The sequence below is a fragment of the Netta rufina genome (assembly GCF_964035555.1).
Source record: "Netta rufina genome assembly, chromosome: 5".
In the NCBI taxonomy this organism is placed as follows: domain Eukaryota; kingdom Metazoa; phylum Chordata; class Aves; order Anseriformes; family Anatidae; genus Netta; species Netta rufina.
The window spans coordinates 27329047-27349861 of NC_140128.1; the positions used below are offsets into that span (position 1 = coordinate 27329047).

At 46.8% G+C, this 20815-nt stretch overlaps 1 protein-coding gene across 1 annotated transcript; it reads right to left on the reverse strand.

Moving 5' to 3' along the window:
• Positions 1-4145: 4145 nt before the first annotated feature.
• Positions 4146-20581, reverse strand: BMF (Bcl2 modifying factor; the record flags this gene model as incomplete). Its single annotated transcript, XM_084288251.1, has 4 exons — positions 20445-20581; positions 18576-18896; positions 17465-17628; positions 4146-4247 (listed from the first exon to the last, which is right to left on the reverse strand). Exons 2-4 carry the CDS (start codon positions 18889-18891, stop codon positions 4146-4148), a joined length of 582 nt encoding a protein of 193 aa, XP_084144377.1. The 5' UTR covers positions 18892-18896; positions 20445-20581.
• Positions 20582-20815: the final 234 nt, after the last annotated feature.

Here is a 20815-nt window from a genome sequence, read left to right on the forward strand (position 1 = left end):
AGTCTTGGGTACAGCTCCAGTGACTGCTATGGAGCAACTGCTATGGAGGACTGTAGTAACCTCACGTGCACACATCTCATATAACTTTAATCCACATTTGGGGGGACAAAGCAAACAGCCAGTAGAAAGAAGTTTCTGCAATCACCCTTCCTATATCAAGAAGGACTGGGTTCCTCTCCTCTAGTCTCTTGTTGATACCTGTCTCCCAAGCAAAGGCTGATAGGGATGTTTCTTTCAGGACTCTTCTACGGAAAGTTTAGCCAACAACCATCTAATACCAACCAGCTATTTATACTGAGATATGTTATGCAGGAGTTCAGCACTACCAGAGATTATCAGCACGTTGGGAGAAGTCTGCAGCCCCACATACAAATCTAATGGCAACCCCTTCAATGCAAATTCATTGCCTCTTCTGTCTCTGTTGTATCCTACTTATGGCAGTTTGCAGCTATCCCTGGGCAATCACTTTGTGATTAGTGGCTCAGCTTTCAAGAATTGCAGGAAACAAAAGTTAAACTAACTATTCCCTACTAGCACCAGGCCTACCGGATCCCAGGATGGCCAGGGTTACAAGATATTCAAAAGGGTAGGAAGCTGGGAAGGGATGCTAAGACCTTCCATCCATCTCTCAAGGAGAAAGAGCTGAGGTCTGAAGCTGTTCTGGAGATGTGTGAAAGGCAAGCAAGACACTTCAACACTGCTGGTATCATCATCATCATCAGCTCAAGCTTTTTCTTAAGAACTGCTTGTTAAAATTAGGAATCTGTTTTAGAAGGAAGATCCGACTGTTCTCTCTGAATTGTTAGACTGTGGTTTTACAACAGAGAGAAACAGTATCCCAGTCCTTTTGCCAAGACAACCTACTATCAGAAAATTCTAGCGTACTCCTTCTCCAACAGGACTTAGTCCACATTCCTTGGAAGTGGCTCCCCAAACAATCGGCCTATGTCTGCGCTCACACTATAAGAGGCTCTCTGAGGGGAAGATCTCAGTGCACGCTGAATGGTGCTCACTAACATGGAATGGGTGACAAACAAAAGGGTGATCACATGAGGGATGTGCATCTGTGTATTTGTTGATAAACATGTGAAATCTCCCCACCCTCCAGAGAAGACAGAATCATCTGACCAGGCCAGAAGGAAAAACGAAATAACAAATACCCACTATTTCCTCAAGTAGGTGAGACTATAAGCATGAAGCAGCTCCTTTTCCTCAAGTAAATAGCCAGCCTGCCCCTCAAAATCTACATAAAGCAAAATAAGACTTTTGGGTTGACAGAGCATATTTCCTTTCTCCAAGATATGCAGATATGGAATATAATTAAAATATATTATCAGTGGTTGCAAATCTCTGGCAACAGTAACCACCATGCATATTGCAGGAAGTCGGCCTTTGTCTAGGATTAGCCCTATGTCTCCAATGAAGTATTGTTGTTCAAGGAGGGTTTAACTTAAAACCCTGGCATGACCAGTTTTGATAAGTTTGTTGTTACACTGGGAAATATGGACTGGCAAAGATGTGTCTTTCCCTGAGCCAAATGATTCTATTCAGGCAGTCGGCCTGACTGCGGAACAGTTCCAGGTATTTGTTTCTCCACCTTGAGAACGGTCTTATCCTAGATAAGCTGGTAGGGTTGCACCACCAGAAAGTGCCAACACCAGATCTATCTTTCCAGCTTATGTATCCAGAGCAGACACTGGCATTATTGGCCTGTTTGGTAGTCAAGTCAAGGCAGAAGGGAAGGAGAAAGCTCATGATGGTTTTTATCTGTCAAGATGCACTTGCTGAATCTTTCCTAGTTTGCAGGGCTGTTAGGATGAAGCTTTGATCTACTGGTCTGTGACTGTGCCTGATAAAGAGGCCCTGGCATCCAGTGAGAAAATGCAAGCATCATGTCCTAGAGCATGCTGGCAGGCAGCACTGCCGTGTTGCTACCTGAGCCTCAGCGCTTCCACTCCAGCCTCCTTAAGACCTTCCATTTTCAGAGTCCTCTCCTTAGCATCCAGCTTCCCAGGGGGCCCCAATTCAGTCTGTGCTTGCACTACTCCTCAGGCTTTCCCCCATCAAAGTCCTCGTTCTCCAGTGACCAGCGTTTACTCCAAGCAGACTGTGCAAGGCAAGGCATGGAAAGCCTCATCTCTGCAAAACGTGGGTCGAGAGCGGCTTCCATGCTGCCGCAGCATAGTCGGCAAAAGGTATCACTTGTATCCCTCTGGGTAACTCTGTAGTGCACATGCTTAAAGAAACAATACAAAAACAAAAACAACCCCTCTCCCCCCAAGAACCTCCCGCCCTCCTAAAACCCACCCCCTAAAATATTACTTGAGATTCATTTGTATGAATTATTAATCATCCTGGACAAACATATTACTCTAGCACTAGCTAGAAAAATAACATAAGAGGAGAGAAAAGCTTTTCTCACACAAACTCTCATTATGTTAAAAGAGAGTGATTGGGAATATATAAAAGTGAAAAAGGCTTTGGGACCTCTCTCATGGAGCTAAAGCACATTTTGCCACAGCAAAGCAGGATGCAAATCAAGAAAATGGGGCTGGGAAAGAGGGAGAAAGTCCAAATTTAACTGTGTTCAGCAAATTGTTACCAGACACGACAGTGCAATGATGAGATTACACAAAATACCAGAGAAAGCATGAATTAGAGAAGGATATGCAGAGAGGGGTGGAGAAGAAAGTGTATGTGCAAGTAAACTACTCTTCCCGTACAGTAATGCTTATTTTTCAGAGTGGACCAAGAGCAGAGGAATTTCTCAGTATCTGAAATTAACATTTGTAACAGGGCTGAAGAACAATTCTCTGGACAGATCTTCCTCAAGCTAGTTTTATAATTTCAGATCTACAACAAGTTGCAGTGGAAATATGGAAATGGTCTGAAAAAAATAAAGTCTGTATTGGTTTTCTGTTAATATTTTACCGTAGTTACCAGTGGGCTTGTGAATTAATGATACTTAAGGCTACACAGAAGTAGCCTTAGATCTTTACGGTTACTTCCTTTTGGTAGGGAAATTTCCCTGCACTGGTCCAACATTGTCAGTCATACGGACAAACTTCTGAGTGCATACAAACCAGGAACTGCAAGGAGATCTCCCTTGAAGTAATATTATTGCTGCTAGTCAGTATATGCTTACAGCAGCCTTCAAACATTACTTAGTGGAGTAATGGATAGACTGTACAGTGTATGTGTCAAACTAGCTGCTAATTCATTTCCCTGCCAAACCCTGAAGCAATTTTACCAGATGCCTGGGACCTAAGCCTTCCTGACCAACCACATTATGGTAAGAGGAAAGAAAAGAACAAAACAAACACCCATCATAACACTAATAAAAGCATATACATTAGCACTGTAGAAGAATGATGCTTGTGTCATATTCCACGGTTTTCAGTTTCTTGCTGGCTTATGGGCATTGTGAAAACTCAACTGGAAGTACACAGTGGTGGAAATTAATAGCCAGCACTAAGTTCAGAAAGGCTTTTAAGAATGTTGTACTGAAACAGTTTGGTCTATCAGTGGCCACGACAAAGAACGACTTCATGTGAGAGAGCTGGAACTGCTGCCCAATGGAAAGATTTAAGAGATTAGATTTCATTGTGATTTTCTCTCACATAAGATACAAAGAAATAAACCCACTCAGAAAACAAGTAAGCTGCTGGATATAAGCTACTTGAATGCTTCATTGCTAAAAAGAACTTTCTTCGTGGAGGAATCAAGCACCTCTGCTCGTGAAAACACCCACAGTGTGTTTAGAGTCATCAATTCCGACATCACCTTTAACTAGCAGCCAAAATGACACTCCTGCACTCTATCACTGACTAACGAACAGGGCAGAGGAAGCTGTTAGCCTAATACCTGCCTCTCCTGCACAGAGGTTACCGGTGCGGGGACCCAGCAGCAAGCTTTACCAAACACACCCACATTCTGGCTTTCCTTCGACAGTGTTGGACAAGAGCTCCCTGCCTCGCAGGGCAGGGAGCAGCAAAGAGGAGTCCATAAAACCCCAAACTTGAAGACGAGTAGAAGAATTTCAGAGTCCTCACATCCGGCCGGCGGTGTGCATGTCTCTCCCCCGAACCAGTGTTTGTTCAGTGCTCCCTGCAGACTGGATGTGGCCTGAAACAGGTGGGTGAAGCTCACCTCTGCCCAGTGTGGTTCCTGTTCGCCTCCACGTTTAAGGCCAAGTTGTGTAGAAAGAGAAAAAGCTGCCACCACACTTGATTTCTGTTCTGCTGATGCTGTAGAGAAGAACAGTTGAAACAAAGTTATTTATATTTCTAAAATTGCAACATACCACTTCTCTTTTCCAATAACAACTCAGTTACACTTTTCAAGAGCAGACACTTTAATCCCATCAGCATAACAAGGGGGTGCAGCAAGGGATGAGGGGAGAGAGGGAAATGATAAGTTCTCCAGAAATAATTGTAGCTCTAACATTACAAAAAGAAAAGAGCAGACCCTTTATGCATTGTGCACAAGAGGATTAAACTTTTTTTTTTGCTTGTAGGATTTTGCAGAGTTTAGCCAAGTGCTGTTTTTAATCAGATTGGCTTCTGAGCCTTTCAAAAGCCCCAGCTGCATGAACAAACAACCTTTTTTTTTTTTTTTTTTTTTTTTTTTAAAAAAAAAAGCCCCCCTTCACCCCAAAAGTAAAAAAAAAGAAAAAAATATAACTGGTGATCCATCTGTAAGTGATTTGACACCGTGAAGGTCAAAGGGTTAATCTTCAATTTAAACCACACTGCTGAGACAGCAAAACTCTGATTTCATCTAGTACAAGAAAACACATTCGTGCACACACACACTCCCCCGCCCTCCCCCCACCACATTTTCCTTCCCAGCATCTCCAAGATAATACTGCCCTTTTTATAGCCACTTTTGACAGTAAGCCATAAATAATCAGCCTTGGAGCCCTTTCCTACTGACTGGAGCCAATTAAACCTTAAGCAAGAACATACTTGAAAACACACAAAAAACCCAAACCAAGAGGTTATTTCAGGTCCCATTGTCAGGGAAGAAACATGGGAGTTGAGTTTCAGGGGGACACCAGGCTCCATAATGCAGCTTTGGGGCAGGGACACTGTTCCTTCTTTTGTTGTGTGTAATCGCCCTGCAAAAGTGGCTCCTATTATCCCCCCACCTTCCCGCACTTTAATGGCATCTCACACAAACAGGTGGGTTTCTCTTTACATTGCCCAGCCTGGGATACTATTTCACCTCAATAACCACCCCTCTATTAGAAGTCGGGCTTTGTTTTCTCCTCCAGAATTCCATATTTGCTAAGCAGGACCGATCATTTCTGGAAAACAAAACAAACCAGCCCCAGCCCCAGTCCCCCCACCCCCATCCCCAGCAGACAAGGAAACAGAAGACTGGCTTCCAACAACTCTGCCTCAGTACACAGGAGTTCACGAGAGCACTGAAGCACATTATATGAACAAGATGTTTCAACTTAGAGTAGCCCAACAGGGCAGAACAACACGGTTGCAAGGCTTTCTTTATGTAATCACAAATAAGAGAGAGTTGCAACTGGAGTTAGCATACTGGAGACGTGTCAATAGGCAGTTCTTCAAAGCCCTCCCCAGTATTGGTCATGTTCATATCTCAGCATGGGCAGATCCGTGCCCACACATCACAAGCACACACCAGACAGGCTTCAGAAAACCTGTGCTCACCTTGCATCTTAGCAGTGGTTCGTTCTGCTTACCCTCAAGACCGAATGGTTGTCTCCTGGATTTAGAAGAGCTCACACAGCTCTAATCACACATTTCGACACCCGCCTGTTTGGAGCATAGCCCACAGATGGGAACTCTAGAGCCTGGTATCACTTATTTCAAAGTAACCGGCCCCGATTGTCCAGACATGGCTGGGTTTAGATGAAAACAAGTCTTTCATAAACTGTCCTCTGGGGCTGGGTTACCAACGCCCGAGTTGTTCTCAAAAAGCAAGATGCTTGTTGTTTTGCCGCTCACCTCTCAGTTTGACCAGGCTTGTCCTCCCTTGTCAAACTCAGAGATTTTTCTCACCCTCTTCCACACTTCCAAGCCTGCTCAAACACGCATGTGGAACCACAATGTTCTGATGACATCTAGATACCATGTTTTTACCAAGCTATTGTGGCTTAAGCTGAATAATCCTTAAAGGGAGATCTTTGGTGTAGCATGTCAATGAAGCAGCCCGCAAGCACAGTAACTTCTGCTGCAGTTTCCACAAACAGCGAACTATGCTAGGAGAACAGGATGGACAAACATACTATAGGTGCTCTGAAGGCAATACTGTCACTGTGGCAGATAATTTCATTCCATTGGCAGCCAAAAGGGTAAAGAGGGGTCTTATAGGGAGCTAATATAGGAAATGTAAAAGGAAGTTTAAAAATTGGTATCTAAATCCCTGAACTTGAAATACATCTCAGCTGATCTGGCATGCACAATTTCAACTACCCTGTCAGAAGGACAACTATGTGCAGGAATCCCTGTATTTAATGTCCCACTTCACACAGGAGGCTGCTTTGGGCTTCTCACACACCTTAATATCCTCTCTACTCCTTAAGTTCTAAGTGTCACAATGTCACCTTAGAAGCAATGATTCTTTGTTCTTCGCTGTGATAGGTTAAAAAAAAAAAAAAAAGAAGAAGAAAAAGGTTGTGTTCAGGGAAAAACAGTGGAAGGAGAGAGCTCATCCTCCTTTTTATTATTTATTTATTTATGTAAGTGGAAAAGGACTTTGAAAGAGCATTGGATTTTGGTTTTGTTTGGTAAATATGACTTAGATATTTACTTTCAGAAGGGCTACAGACTTGCAAGAGAACCAGTGGGATGTGGTATCACAAGCAGTAATTCTGAAATTCTCTTTTTTTTTTTTTTAATATTCATACTCTACCATGTTAATTTCACTGCCTATTTAAGCTACTTTTTGGGTACAGCATTTTCTTCTTTCTCCAGTTAAAAATGCTTCCTACTATTTACCTGAGACAGTCAATGAGATTTCCATGCAAGGAAGAGCTGAGTACGAATTACTTCAGCCTTGTTTTCCCTTCCTTATAAAAGCTTAAGATCTCAAATCACTTTGTGAAGGACATTCATACCATTAATTCTGTTTCGAAGTTAAAAAATGGAGCACTAGGCAACCTATTGCCTACAGCCTCTAAGCAGGCCGAGGGCAGCTTTCTAGGTTTTATTCTTAGACTGCAGGGCTTCTATTTTCCTGGGTCCATATTTAGCCGGCATTTCCTTCCATGGGGTTGCAGTTCACACACACTTTCACTGGCTTGCAGACTGCAGTAGCCTGCTTGCACTGTCCTCTCCTTGCACTGGTGCTGGGAAGTGAACCAGAGCAGGAAGGTGATTAAGACCAGCACTAACCTGGCAAAAAAGCTACCTCCACTATTGATCAGCTCATCCCCAATCCATCTGATCCACATCACCATGTAGTCAAACTGATGCTTGTGCCAGCACAACAGAAAGGCAGCCTGAGAAAAGAGGAGCAAGCTGGACTGCTTCCATCAGTGGCAAGCCTAGCTACCACGGCTTACAAAACTACGGCTTCACTGCTGGGCTGAGCTGCTTTCTGCGGCACCAGTTCAATGTGGGACAGGAGCCGCAGATATTCTTTGCAATAGAGATAGAGAAACCAATTTATAGAAAGATCTGTCTGAGCCTAAAAAAAGTACTTTTTGCCAGTTTCAGTAGCTTTTCCCTAGATATGCCTCTGCCAAGACCAAAACACTCAAATATCTCAGGACTGTTTTCTTTTTTTTGAGGGGGGGTGTTTGGATTTTTTTTATTATTTTTTATTTTTGTTTTTGGTGTTTGTGGTATAGTTCAGCTGCCAGGAAGGACAGAAAGCCCAGGAGAATGACTCCATGAATTCAACATCTGATTTTTTTCAGATGTGGTATGTTTCAAGTCAACTCTTACAGACTCAAGGCTATTGTGGCACAGGTTTATGTTTTTCCTAAGCTTTGCTATGCTGACTGCACCCTCACCAAAGCATTTCAATCCTCAGACTCACTACTGCAGTAAGGTATCAAGGATGAACTCTTTGCTACCTCCTTGTAGTAGTAACACAAGGAACATTTCAAACCTCCTTTTCCAAGATGGAAAGAAACCCCTTTTGCCCTCTATACTACTTGAGACTGAAGAAGACTAGAGTTGTGAATACAGTAAGTCAACACAAAGCTGGAAACACATAAAAACATTTCCTATCACAGCTGTGGCTTTTTAAAGGGGATATCCTTAAGAGACTGTCTGTCTGAGATGTTAACATGAATGCTTCAGTGAGTCACAAGGAAAGGAAAGGGCATTTTACAGGAAAAGTGTACTATACAGAGAAGTAACAGTACATTAGCAAAGCCTACTCCATGAACTGTGCTGGTAAAAGCCAGAAAACTGGTAAACAAACACATAAAAATTGCAAGAACCTTCCTGGAAACAAACAAAAAAAAAAGAGACAGAACTGACCTGACATTTGTTCCTTCCCCATAATTATTACTCCTAATACATGTTTAACACTGTCAGTATACAAATATACATCTGTCAAAAACCACCCCAGATATCAAAAGCTTTTTGCTCCTTTCAAGCCCTTGAACATGGTGCTTAAGGGAAGAATAGCATGGCTAATACACCTAAAAGAAAGTTCTGTCCCTCTGCCAGCTCCTTGAGTCCTTAGGCATAAAGATTTAATAAATGAATAGGATTCACATTTCCCTCTGACGGACGTGCCATTATATCTTTGAAAAATAAAGAATACGTTCATCATATACACCTATTGTATGTGGGTATGGCACATTTCTATCACACATACTGAAGCATGCACCTGTCTTCCCTCTTCAGCATATGGGCGGTTTTTGACTTCGCTTCATGATTTACAGATCATTAAGGGTCAAAGTCCGATCCTGTCCTAACCGGAAAGTTTAAAATATGGACGTAAATGGCAATATTATAGCAAAAGAAGAATACTGGCATATGTGCACATAAAAACATCATTCTTCCTTTAATGACTAATACAAGCATTAGCAGTAAGTTGTTGGGGTTTTATTTATTCACTGAAAACAAAAATACTCGCACACCGGGAGCAGTTGCTGACTCATCGCTGAAGGCTGTTTTGGCTGCCAGGTGGCTGGAGGCGCATTGTGCTACCACAAAATATGCTGCAGCTCAGAAAGACTAGAAAGTCACAGTCCCCAAGGCAACAGAGGTTACAGGAGGTGTCCCCAGTTGGAGAGAGAAACGCAGGCCCGTAGAAGTCAAATCCAGATCTTTCCAGCTGTGATTCCGAATGACTTAAGAATAATGCATGCTTAAAAAGTGAAAAAAAGGAAAAGGAGACAGCAACAGAGAACACATGAAAGAGGAGCTTGGCAGCACAAGGCCCTTCCCGCCTCGCAGAGCCCCTGGCTTGGCTGTGATGGGCAACATTTGTGGTGGAGGGAGACTTCTCCCAGGAACAGCTCCCTTGGCCACAGCCCCAGCTGGGCTTTGTGAGGCGAGGTAAGCAACACGTGCCTGTGAGGAGAAGGATGCGCAGGAGTGTGTGCAGGGAAACCTGGAGGGGAGGGACCCAGTGCAGGGCAGAGACCCACCCAGGTGGGGCGCAGCAGACCTCAGATGGGCCCTGGGCACAGTGGGGCAGGTGAGCCCTTCCCGGGCCGTCTCGCAGCTCAAAAACAAGCAGGCAGCCACTCGCTCGCGCCTTCCTCTTGTGCCGAGGCTGCAGGAAGTGGAAGCAGACAGGCGCCATGGCAACAGGCAGCTGACTGCGAGCTGGGAAGGGCAGCCACCGGCCAGCGCTTTCCCAGGCCCGCTGCACCGGCTGGGGGCACGGCGAGTTATTTTCCACCGCAGGGATGGGAAGGGGGAGGCAAATAAGGGTCCTGCACTTCCACAGGCCACACCTGGGACTGCCTCACCGCAGGACAGTGCCTGAGGAGGGTTTGATCCTCATCATTGCAGAGGCGAGGGCACAGCAGAGACGCCCAGGCCATCCCTCCACTTCCGCAAGGGCTGCAGAGAGCAGCGCAGCACCCAGCCGGGCAGCGGAGGCACATTTATTTACTCAGCGTTTACCCCAACTCCAAGGCACCATCCTGCATGGGGGTGATCCCCCTAGTGACTACAGCATACCTCGGGGTTTCGGTCAAAGTAAAACTTGGGAAGTTTTGCAGGACAACACCCTGGCGGGGCGAGCACGCCGGGGGAGCCGCGGGCAGGCAGGTGCAGCGCCAGAGCCTGCGGGCACAGCCGCCTCTCGTCAGCAGCTCGGATGACTCACAGGCTAAATTTAGCGAGCGATATAAACACGGCAGCCGCAGCGCAAACACTGCCCGGCAGATCCCTTCTCACGCACGGCGCCCTCAGCCCACGTCTCCTCGCTCGCCGAGGTCAGCGCGGCCTCCGGGGGCTCGGGGCTGCTCGGAGGGCCCCGCCAAGGGCGGCTGCAGCTCCCCAGCACCAGCCAGGGGTAAGGGGTTACATCAGAAGGCCTCATTAGGGTTAAAGGAGTTGCCTCACCACTTTATTTTTAGATCGCTATTCTTTCAGCTGCGGTGCAGTCCTCAGAAAGATTACTTTGCCATTGGCGAGGGTAGCTACCAAGGAAAAAAAAAAAAAAAAAAAAAACACAAAACAACAAAACAGAGACTACAAAAGGCTAGCAGGACATTCCTCTTCAATGGCTTGAAACAAAGGAGGACTCTGCAGTTGGGCCCTTGCTTCCCTGCCTTTCCACCATAAAACTTAATTGAGTAAAATACAAACATACACACTCCTACCATAAATAATCAGTCCCAGCATCTCATCATCCCCCTAAGAGATGGCAGTATCTTAATAAGATCAACCAATCTGAGTGTGGACTGGAGGCAGAACTACTGGGTTCCAGTCAGTGATCACTGCATGATCTCAGACAAGTTATAACCTGCGTTTCCTACTCTCCCACACTAAAAAATAAGTGGGATATTACCACAATTATTTCTTAATTGAAAAATAATTTCTCAACTGTCTGACTGCCCTGAGTAGAGAGCACATCACCGCTGCTGTGGTTCACATGGTACTGTGAGAACTGAAGAAATGTAGCACAGCCTGCAAAGAACACTGGGATTTTACAGGAGAACAAGAAGTACTGTATGTTATTTAAAGCACACCATGAGACTGCAGGTGATGTCAGAAATACTGTAAAATAGTTCACTATATATCACTCGTACTGCCCCAAAGGATTATTCCATATCCTTTAGTAGCAGCAGTCATGATGTTTTGAGATTGCAGCCCCACTGCCTCAAAACACACTATGTGAAGGATTCACAGCAGTCTGTTACAGAGTCCTCATTTCTCTCCTGTCACCAGGCTCCCTTATCCTCTGCCCACTTCCTCTACCAGAGTTAGGCAGGAAGTTTTGCTTTTTAACATTATCCACTTTTTCAAGCAGGAACAAAAACCATAATATATTTAAATCTTTTGTCAGATGAAAGCACAGAGAAAAAGAATAGATTATGCTGATGCAAAAGTTCTGTTTTTTATTAAACTAATGCATAATGGTTGTATGCAACTACCACATCAGGAGTTCATACAGCCCAGCCTCCAACAGCAGCCTTTTGTGGCTGCCTGAGGAAAAGCAGAGGGCAACTATACGCAATAGCTCCCCCTAATACTCTTTCAGCATCTAACTATTTTGAGCTTACGACTTCCTGAGTCAGATCTGGTTTCTGTTTACCTAGTGACCCTTTCTATGGCCATAAACTTGTGCTAGTTCCCCCTGAACCCAGGTAAAGAACTGTGATGCACAATGTCTCTTGAAAAAGAGCTCCAGAGCTATTTATTGCATGGAAAACAAAACAAAACATCTTATTTACTTTGTGCTGGCTCCTACTAGGTTGATTTGATTTTGCCTTTGTACTGGGATAAGCAAGTTTATCCATTCCTTCACATCAGTTTTGATTTCTGTTTAATATTGCTGCCATATCCCCCTTGCTTTCTGTCTCTTAGCCTTATCAGTCCTAGGCCATTTTTTCTTTACACATCTGGAAATTTCATCATCCTTCTTGCCTTTCTCTGAACCTTCTGCAGTTCTGCTGTATCATTTTTAGAGACAGAAAGGAAACCAAAAGTGCATGCAACATTCAAAATATAGGAGAAACATGGATTTATGTTCTTGCTCTTCATTTCCTTTCTTAACACGCCAAAGAATTTTATTTCATGTCAGAACTGAAAGGGTCAAGCAAGTTTCTTTTAACCTAATGTCAAGTAATCAGCTCCACTGGCAGCAGGATTTGGGAAACATCAGAACAGGTGCAAGGCAAGGGCCAACAGGTTGCAGTGTCACTTACAGACATGAGGGAAGGTGCACTTCTGAGCCCACCACTTCCTTCACTGTCATTTGTCGAAATGGAAAAAAAATTGAACAAAATTAAGAAAATATCTGTCCCCACTTTCCCTTATCTAGATTCTGATTCCACTAACTGCATGAACTCCTCTTCCCCACTACAGCATACTCAATTCCTCAAGCCTAGTATCCCAGTTCTACAGCTTTGCCTCTCAGTCTTCCCAGCCTCATACCCAGCCTCTCCCCTGCCCTCTAAACTGGGCTCACCCACATAGGGAGTTCTCAGCCTGGTTCTTTCCCATGCCACACTCCTGCATCCTGAGCCAGAAGCTCAAGTTCTGCACCAACTGGCATCCCACAGCCAGCAGAGCTGAACAGAAGATCCCCTGCTTTGCGCAGCAGCAACAGGAACCAGCCAGAAGCAGAGATCTTGAGATGCACTAACCTACTCTGGAAACAAATGAAAGAAAGCACTTACCCCAAGCCTCAAAGAGACTGCAGGTACAAGTAAGGAGTTGCTGGTGCTACAGGCTGAGCTGCAGGACAGTTTGGGAATCTCTGCATTACATTAAGTTTTTTTTTTCTTTTAGTGTATAGTCGTCATAACAGACAGTTTCTTGTAAACAATTTCAGTTAAAAAATTTAAAAAGTAACCATTAAAAATTCCCTGAATGTCCTCAGTAGACAATGGAGAAAGCGTGGTGGAGTTTGGGGTGAGCATTGCACATGTAATGCCATGCGCCCATCATCCTGCACTGACAAGTTTCTGACAGGACACTCAGTCTCCCTGTTGCATAAGCAGAAGTGTCTCAGAGGATGCCTCAATAATTCTCATGAGACACAGAGGGGGAAAAATATGCAAAACATAACAAGTTTCACTTTCAAAGGAAAATAACATTTCCTCCCGGACATTTTCAGTGTCATTAACTTGAGGCAATTGGGTATATGTCTGGTAGCTTGTCCATAACTGGTGGTTATAGGCATCCAGACTCCACAGGCTGCTCGGGCCCACGGCACAGTGACAGCAAGAGTTATTTGCTGAACCAAGTGGGGAATATTCAGAAACAAAGTTTTCTATAGCGAGATTCATGGAGGCTATTTGAGCATGGTCAGCATATCTAAATCAACTGCAGGATTCCTGATGTGTTGGAAAGGGGCTTTGTTGTTGTTTGTAATGCACTTATTTACTCAAGAAAGCTCAGCTCTGATTCAGCATCTGGTTCTCATTGAGGCTCAGCTTTTTTTAAACCAAGCTTTCCAGATGGGTTGACTGAAGCACAAGGAGGTCAAGAGACTTGTCTGAGGTCATACAGCAAGTCAGTGGCTCTGCTTGGACTGGAGCCCAGAACTGTTCAAGGCTACCACTCCTTGGCTCTTAAAGAGACAATTTTATCCCCTGTGAAGTGATCTTATCACCATGAAGAAGAAACGTGAAAAAACAGTCCCCTCAAAGCTGCAGCCTGCTTCAAAAGAGTTATTCTATTTGGAAGAAGCTGTAGCGTTCCAATGCCTTGATGGACCAGGTCAAACCAGAGGGGTGTGATACTGATGTACGGTGTCACCCACCTCACGCTTATATAACCCACATGCTCCTGTAGGGTGGCTCTGCACTGCTGCTGCTGCCTCTAGCTTTCTACTCGCATTCCTTCCAGCAGTGCGTCAGATCACAAAATTCACTGTCAATTGAAGCTGAAACCCCTCCTCAAGGCACGAGAGGTCAAGTGCAGTGAGGACCTGAGGAAGAGCCCAAGCGCTTGCTGCCATGGCCTGGACAAGGCAGCCCAGGCAGCACATCTCTGCTGACTGAGCAGCAGGCACACAGAGCCCAGCTCTGCTCTCCACAGCGCTGAGTGTACCCTTCGAGCTCAGTCACAGGCTGGGTTAGAGTGAGCAATTCAGACAGAAGGCACACAGATCCCATGGCAGAGGCACGCTTGCTCCAAAGCAAGAAAGATGGGACAGGTACTGAGGTCTCCCTCAGAAAGCATGATTTGGCTCTATGTTTGTTTTCCAAGGGCAGAGTGAGAAACGCATAATGGAGGAAGCATTGCCAGGGGCTACACAGCCTCAGACAGGTAAAAGGTACTGAAGAACTTCAGAATACATAGGTGGTCTCACGCATCATCCAAAGAGCTCTTCGGAAACTGAATCAACTACTGTTACTTTAGGAACACTGAGCTTTGCTCAATCCTTTCCTAATAAATTAGGATCTTAAAAATATTAAAGTCACAGAGTGCTAGGAACATTGTGTTATTGCTCTAGCACTGTTCTAAGGATGAAAAGCCAGGTTTTAAACTACCATATTCTGTTGAATATATTAATAGGAAATAAAACCCTGAAAATGGTGCACATGCCAAAAGCAAGCATAGGTGCAGCCAATTTTCTTATTCTTACAAGATGCATACCCAAAAATCTTTTGTATAGCCAAGAACCACAAAACGAATACCACATAGCTCAGGGAGCCCAGGGAAGAGATAACAGTGACTCCCCAGGGTTCCCAGTGTGGGATGGGGTTAGGCAGTGTGTGTTGCCGAGTCCAATGACAATTCAATGACGTCAACCTCAGCAGCTATTGCCCATTCAGTTCCCTCTCGCAGCCAGGGATGTACAATAACCAGCAGCCTTTGTGTCAACACAGCCTTTCTGCTGCAGTAGCAAAATGAGAGCCATACCTGAACTGCTGGAATGTTTCACAAAACTCAAGAGCCACGTGAGGACAACTCTTCAGCTGGCCAGATGATTTACTCCAACACCAGAAGTCTCTCCGAACGCCTGCTGAAGGAGCATGTACTCCTTCTTTTCACAGGTTCTCAGATAAGATGTTTTGTAGTCTCCAAGAAGGGGCACAGCTTGTTGAAAAACAGACTCGCTCTCTCTCAGGACTTCACAAGACCACACTGGTGTGACTAACTTTGTGGTTTTCTAAATCTGATTCAAGACACCACTCTGGAAAGTTGGTTTTGACCAAATGGTTGAGATGGGCTGGAATGGGGCATCCAAATCTGGGATTAGTTTCACAGCAAGCTAAATGACAGCCCAGTTTTCCACGTCTCAGATTGCCACTTCCAAACCACAACACATTGTAAACCAGTTCATGTGTCTCCAGAGAGACTTGCTTTCTTCTTCAGCAATCGGCTGGGAAGAGTCACTGCACACAGGACAGGGGGGCTTCAGCACGAGAGATACATGCCAAAAGCCAAAGGAAAACCTCCACACAGGGTAGGGAGGGAAGGGACTGGGCATAACAACAAAACACTCTGTGGGGAAAAGTGCCTTAGACACTAATTTGTGCCTCGGTACTTAGTTTTCCTGGCAGACAAGAAAGAATCCCTTAACAGCTCCAAATGCCAAGGCCTATCCCAGGGTCAGGCTGTGGAGAACCACTGGCTGAACTACTCCATCCTTGGTTAAGGTTCTGTATTTTTGTTTTGTTTTCAAATTTAAATGGCTGAACAGCTCCCCCTCCTTTACTACTTGTTGCTCTTCCAGTCCAAACAAAGACAGCAGAGCTCCTCCTCTGCTGGCTGCACGATTGGGTAGTGCAGGCGGATGCTTTTGTTTACTAACTCTCCCACATGCTTGGCTGACGGCAATTCGGCTGGCCGGGCAGTCCTGGCTGCAGTCCTGAGCGTGGTACTGGGAGCCCCTGCTGCACACGCAGCCGGCAGCTCACCCGCGGCTGCAAAAGCCAGACCAAGGGCAGTTTCAGAGGGTTTTGGGTGGGTATTCTCGGATGCCTTCCCAAGGCACAGCCATCAGATAGGTACACTCCCCGAGATGAACAGGGTCAGGTTACAACCAGTTTCACCACTTCGCTCCAGGGCTCCTCCACGCCAGAGATGGCTAAACCTTCCCTTAGCTGAGAGACCCTGGCTGTAGACAGCGGGCCCTTCAGCTACTGTTAGTGAAAAGGTGGCACTGGGGAAAACCCCATTCAATCTAGTAACATACAGTGAAAAGCTTGTGGTGGTTCATTTTCTGTAGTTTGCAAAATGACATTCATAGCCCTATCTACATTTCAACAGGTTAATCTTCCTCTTACAGCTTCTTTAATAGTCATGCTGTTTGAATATGAAGAACCCCGTTTCCCTCATGTCTTTCATGTCACAAAGAGAACCAAAACTTTGCCCAGCCACAGGCCACATTCTCTGACCAAAACAAAGATCCTCACTTACCTTTGAGAAGAATTGCAACAGATCCCCACAGTTACAGGGCACTGACTCACTTGGAGTCACACTCTGAAGTCAGCAAGAACGTTAGCTTCTTCATATGCAAGCGGGTACACACTCCACAACACCTTGTTGGACTTGCACACAAGTAGAAAAGTGCTGCCTACTGCTAAAGTTTGGTCACCTGTGCCAAACTCTATGGCTGGGATTTTCATTTCTTCACTATTCAACAGAGGAAGGAGGGCAAGGAAGAATCTGGGTTTTTAAGGATGCTGGTGTTATTTTGTTTCTTTGAAAAGCAGTGTTTCTTCTTTTTGTTTGTTTTGTTTTTATAGAAAACAAAAATAAGATTCTGGAGTGTGGTTTTCAGACTCGATGGCATCTTACAGCTGTCTTTTGTTGTGAGGAAGTTAGTCACAAGTCTGAGACACTAGCTAGGACTGTCTCACAGAGGAGCTGCTAGCAAGTCTAGCACAATCAAAATACACTGCAACACGTGAGACAACTATCCCTAAACAACAAGGAGTGTCAAAACAGACTCTGGGCTTGTTGTCATCTCCAAGATGAGGAACTGATATAAGCCACAGCCAGCCAGCTGTGCCACAGAAGAGACAATGCTGGTGGTGAGGAGGGTAGAGGAAAACAGTAAAAGCTGTAATAAAAAGCAAGGGGGAGACAGCTGGAGAAAGTACCAGTGACCCTGCTGCTGCTGAACCAGAAGAGCTGGAATAGCAACAGCAACCTTCCCAAGCAGCAAATCCAATCCCACACATGCTCTTCTCTCCACTTGCCAATCTTTACGAAGAGCCACCAAACCAGCATAAGCAAAACACACAGGGATACCACAGCTTTCATCACTGCTGGCAGTCTGCTGCCTCAGGCAGCAGCCTGCTTGGCTGATGCCTGGAGCCAGGCTTCAGGAGCACCACTCCTAGATAAGTAAGCCCCCACATTCCCCTTTGGAAACACCCTACCCTCTGTATGTGGAGCCGGTGGAACTGGTCTGCAATGCACTGCAACTTCCGTGCAATCTGCACCTCAGCACGTGCCTCCTGCTGACCTTCCTGAGGCTCCTCTTGGAGGTGTGGATCCAATGCAAAGCCAACTGGAGGGACGTGTAAACGGTAACCAGCATTCCCTACAAGACAGAGATCAGAAGAGTTGCTCTCCCAGCACAAAGAATAGCTCTTCTATTCAGTATGCTTCATGCACACTGAAAGAACTGCACATAATCCTGAGTTTCTGACTCTTTTTAAAGTCCAGTTTCTGAAGCCCAAACAATGACCACGTACTGTAAGCATGCAGTAAAACATTTGCTCAGCTTTTAAGTAGACATATCCATTAAGCAGAACATTGTGTTGCTTCCCCTAATCAAATGACTGATAGGATCTTTTGCACTTGTTTTTTTTTTTTGCTTGTTAACAGTTTAACGAAGTGCTGAGGTGCTGGTTTTGTTTTTTCTACACTTTTTCCAACATTTCTGCCTCAAGTTGTCACCCATTAAAGATTGCTGCATCTTTTCTGTCAGACTTCTCAGGAATTTAGTTGGACCGATATGAAATAAGGTTGGATCAGATATGCAAAGCTGAGTAGTGTCCTATCAGTTACTTATAAAATACTGCATGGACATGCTACATATTTAGCAACTTGAACTCCATGAAAGAACCTAAAAGCTGTCCCACTAAGTGGGGATTTTTGCATTTCCATCTCTCCACTGAAAACTTCAAGGAGTCTTCCCATGTGGATGAGACAGCACAAAAGGTTAAAAAAAAGTAGGCAAACGGTAGGATATGAAGGATGGTGAACACTTTTATGTCTAGCAGTACAACAAAATGTGACAGAAGTGAAAAAGAAAAAAAAAAGGGAGTATCAAGTACAGCAGAAGCACTGAGCAAGCGCCTAGATCCTGCAGTGACAAGCAAGGGTAAGAAGATACAAGTCATCTCTCCTCAGGGAGTATGAGAGAAGCAAAATAATTTAAGTCCTTCAATTAAATGCCCTAATGAAAGAAACTTTGCCTGATTGGGGAAGTGCTGAAGGGACAGTTTCCTTGCTGAAAAGCTGGTGACATTGGAGTGCTCTTACCATAGAAGAGTCTCCGGGGCTCTTCAGTGACTCCACAAGGCAACATAACATCCTGACTGGAAGAGGACGGGCTGAGTGTTTGAGTTGCCTTGTCCTGCTGCTCAGGATGCCTGACACCGGGACCACAGCAGTGTGTGAGGGGAAATAGTTGAAACCTCCCCAGAAGGCAGCTGTAGGACTGGTTCTGTGTGAAAATGCCTGTTGCAGTCATCTCACCAGGCTGACCTGCAAGTCCAAAGTCATCAGAGTGAAACACGTCATCGTCCAGCCCATCCAGGCTAGAATAGTCCTCTTCCAGGTAGCTGGGGCGATCCATTGCTCCTGCAATAAAGGGACATTTGAGGAAACAGCTAAGACAAGAATCACATCCAGGAGACAATGCCTTCTGCTCCAACAGTAAGGCACAGGTCCTTCTTTTGTGCCTGTCTGCCCCCCTCCCTCCCAGTGCAGCCCATCTGCATGGGCACGAGAGGCGAGTGACTCAGTGGCAAAGATCAGGGCTTTGTGGAAAGTCCTCGAGTGCCTGGCCAGAGAGAGCCAAACTTCACACATCCAAGACTCCACCCACGACTCCAATCCCACAACTGGTCACAAGGAGGGAGCCAACCCCTAGCCTCAGCACATCAAGAGACACAGTTGTAAAAAGCAACCCCAATCCCTCAAATTATCCTGTGCCAGTCAACTTCTCTGGGGTTTGCTCTGCTTTGGCCTGCTGCATTTGAACTTTATGGTATGCCCCATTCACTTTTTCCCCGACTGTTGATGAAGTAAAGCTCCTAATCACAAGGCTGCAAGGCCAGGCTTTTAAGAAATCCCAGTGGTTGCAAAACTCACAAGAGCTGGCAAAGCTGTGTCTGTGAAGCTCTCTCTCTCTAACTTCTCCCTGAACAGGCCAACTTTCCCTTCGACTTCCCATCTCTTCCCTCAGCTCAACGCAAGACACCTCCCAAACTTGGCAACGCAGCTGCTCCGTTACCTGTCTCACCCTGAGGTCTATGCACACAGTCAGTGCATGGGCTCATCCTGCTGCTAAAGGAACAGACACTTGCCAGCATCAGGGTTTAAGGCAGATTTCTGTAATTGCCGCAGCACAAAACTGGACAAAGACAGGAGAAGAAAAACCACCACAGAAACAAACCCTACAGCACTCCTTCAGAGCTCCTTGCCAACACACAGTCATTAGAAGCAGGTTTACCAAAAAAGCCACGAGTCCCTTGACTGTTACCTGTGCATCTAACCCCATTGGAAGACAGTCTCCTAAGAGATCCATCTCCAGGATTTCCACCCCGTTCCAAACCAGGCCGTGAAATTCACCTCTTCCCGTCTCTTCCTTTGCTCTGGCTTGCGAGGAAGCACTTAACAGAACGGAAGACTAGCGAGAGGAATTTCAGGCCTGAAGGAGACAGCAACAACAGCTTCGTGAGGACGTGCTCGGCGCCCCCACCTCCCCCGGGAGCCCACACCGGTACCTGCGGGAGGGGAGAGAGGGGGGCCCGGCCGCCTGTCACCCGCAGCCCCCGCAGCCCGGCCCTGCCCCCGGCCTTTTGCTTCCTCCTGCCCGGCAGAGGCTCGGCCCGGCCCGGCGCGGCCCCCCCGGGCTCCCCCTGCAGCCCCGCAGCGCTGACAGGCGGCGGCGGGCGTGCAGCGGGGCGGGCTCGGCGCACACGTGCGTGCCAGCACCCAAACAAAGCTGAAGCTGAAGCTGAAGCCGGCCGCCAGCTGCGCCGCGCTCCCCGCCGAGCCGCTGCCCCCCGGCACCGGCACCGGCAGCCGCGGAGAGACCGAGCCCGAGCCCGAGCCCGAGCCCCAGCCGCCGCCCCGGGGCACGCTCCCTGACCGCCGGTAGCGGGGCCGCAGCCCGGCACTCACCGCGGAGCGGGACCGGCCGAGCCGAGCCGAGCCGAGCCGAGCTGCGACGGAGCGGAGCGGAGCGGAGCGGAGCCGAACCGGACCGGACCCGGCTGAGCGTCCCCCGGGGCCGCCCCGGGAGCGGGAGCCGCCGCCGCCGCCGCCGCCTGCCCGCCCCGGAGTGCGGCCGCCGGGCGGGCCGCGAACAGCTGACGGCGGCACCGCCCCCCCGCCCGCGGCCCGGCCCCGCCCGCCGCCCAATGGCGCTGCGCGAGGCAGCGGGGGCGGGGCGCGGCGCGAGGGGCAACGGCCGCAGCGCGTGAGGGGAGGGGGGGGCGGCCCGGCCCCTCTCTCCCTCCCTCCCTCCCGCCTCAGCCGCCCCTCGCGGCGGG